At 40.9% G+C, this 2,427-nt stretch overlaps 1 protein-coding gene across 1 annotated transcript; it reads left to right on the top strand.

Moving 5' to 3' along the window:
- The first annotated feature begins 1,135 nt into the window (after positions 1 to 1,135).
- Positions 1,136 to 1,808, top strand: LOC148152861 (uncharacterized). The gene has a single exon (XM_088002637.1). It carries the CDS (start codon positions 1,136 to 1,138, stop codon positions 1,757 to 1,759), a length of 624 nt encoding a protein of 207 aa, XP_087858763.1. The 3' UTR covers positions 1,760 to 1,808.
- Positions 1,809 to 2,427: the final 619 nt, after the last annotated feature.

Here is a 2,427-nt window from a genome sequence, read left to right as displayed (position 1 = left end):
CTGTGACAACAATAAACAAGCCACATTACAAGTACATTACAACTGTTACTCATTTACAATTTTTGAGTCTTAAGCCTGATATTAAAAACGAGGCTTAATCAATCCTAACCAACTTTCAACAAGATTTAGAAATCAATATTTAGAGTTTTTATCTTTTACTTTTTCATGTTCTTTACATCAATTTATTATACCTTCCCCACTTTTTTTTCCACTATGCAAAAGAAAATACATATTTGACTAAACAAGCAAAATTAACATCCCAATCTATAGATATTGAAAAAAATTCTTGAGATTATCACATATGACACAATTGTCAAACTCGAGGCTCGAGGGCCAAATCTGGCCCACCATAGCTTTTTATGTGGCCCTCTATACTCAAAATTATAGCAATAGGCCCTTCCAGTTTACACAACTAACCGCAATATTCACACAAAAATCAACAGATCCCCTCATTTTTTCTGATCTTATCAACATTTTTTCTCAAAAGTGGCCAAATACAAGTGGCTGCTGTCTCAGCCTTACTTAGTTATAGTCCATGACCGACAGAGCGATTAATAAAAGTTCACATTTAACATCATATATTAGTGCAAATATTGTAAAAATTCCTTACAAATATTTCTAAATTAGTACCACAAAATCTGTAATGTTGATTGCAGAAAACCACAAAAACAATCCTGGACGGACTGATTAGTGTGAAAAGATGTTAAAGGTGTTATTTTAAGAAACACTTATTGAATGCTGAAACACCTATTTATTGATACTTTAACTATTTAAGTGGTTTTTATCAATACGATCTGGCACAACAGGCCCTGAACATTCAGAGTTTTGATCTGGAAATGAGTTTTATGTCCCTGACATACGGGATGAAAACAAGAGAATCATGGACTATTTTGAATGTGAATAAGAATAAAGAGTGAGATATTTGGTGGTGGAATGATGTCACACCACCAGTAAAGGAAGACTCTGTGATGTCACTGGCGATGAGGTCTGTGATGTCATCAACTGCAGAATTGTACGTAACACAGTTATGCATATTTTTCATTGCTTGCAATATTACTGACCCATTCAGACGTGCCCAAAGCACTTTTCAGTTAGTTTACCAATCGACAGTTTTAGTGATCGTATTTAGGACAAAATGTCTCATCATACGCCGAGATATCACAGTGGAATGATGGGACCCCACGAGAGGAGGGGAGTCCATCAAAACCCCCAAGGCAGGTTCCCTCCTGCACACCCAAATATCTTACATGAGGAAATCCAACGACTGAGCTCCCTTCTGGAAATGGAGAAAGCTGGAAGGTTTGAAGATAACCAAAAACTGGCCCATCTGGAGGCAGAGCTGGAAGAGACAAAACTCCAGTTAAAACGGCAAAAAGCTCTCAAAGAAATGTATATCAACAAGGGCAAGGAGACAAAGAAGGAACTTGAGAGAGTAGAGAAGTTCAGTGATCCAGAAGTCCTTAAAGCTGCGGCCATGGCTTCCAAGATTCACAACGATGTGAAATACAAGAAGAAGAAGCCTTTGCAAGAAGATTTTGTGGAACTAAAGGTGGCTCACCTCCTCAGCCAGGAAGCGTTTGTAGCTGAAATACAGGCTGAGAGAGCGAAAAGTAAGGCCCTCCAAGAAGATCTGGACGCACTCCAGACTTCCTACAAGGAGCTGCGCTCCAAGTATGAAGCCGACGCTGCTCTGGTGAGTCAGGAGGCCGAGACACAAAGTGCGAAAAACTCCGCGATTGAAGAGAAAACAAAAGAGTGAAGAGCAGATCTAAGAATGATTCTGATATTTAGAGAAGGAGAAAGACATGCGAGAGAGGAACCGAGGGCTGGAATCAAACCCATGTAGGTTGTAGCCTCTGTGCTCCGTCAAGAGGAAAAGTTTCTTCCCCCATTGACAAATTAGACAAAAGATCCCATCCCAACGCAATTGGAAAAAACGTTGGCAGCACGGTGGAGCAGCAGTTAGAGTTGGCATGTTCTCCCCGTGTTTGCGTGGGTTTTCTCCGGGTGCTCCGGTTGCCCCCACATCTCCCAAACATGTAGGTCAGGTCAGTTGGTCACGGTAACTTTCCGCCAAAAGAGTTTAAGAAACTCCAAACATATGTCCAGGGGAATCTGCTGCATGTCATTCCCTTCTCTCTCCTCCCAATTCCTGTTCAATCACTGTTAAATAATGGCCTAAAAAATGTATTAGAGCCTAAAAAACCTAAGAAAAAACTAAAAAATACATTTCACCTCACAAGTGGAGGCGCTAGCAAACTGACCAAAAGTCAGAATATGCTTACCCCCTCTCAGTTTCTCTCTTTCTTACATAATTAATAGGATACTTAATATACATACACACACACACACGCACGTACGCACGCACGCACGCACACACACACACACGCGTCCCCTCCGTGGGCTGCCACCTTATTGTGGTGGGGG

The sequence above is a fragment of the Poecilia mexicana genome, unplaced genomic scaffold (assembly GCF_051168715.1).
Source record: "Poecilia mexicana isolate PSO_F unplaced genomic scaffold, ASM5116871v1 scaffold_22, whole genome shotgun sequence".
Taxonomy (NCBI): Eukaryota; Metazoa; Chordata; class Actinopteri; order Cyprinodontiformes; family Poeciliidae; genus Poecilia; species Poecilia mexicana.
The sequence above is the reverse complement of the archived record's forward strand: the minus strand, read 5'-3'. Positions and strand labels throughout refer to the sequence as shown.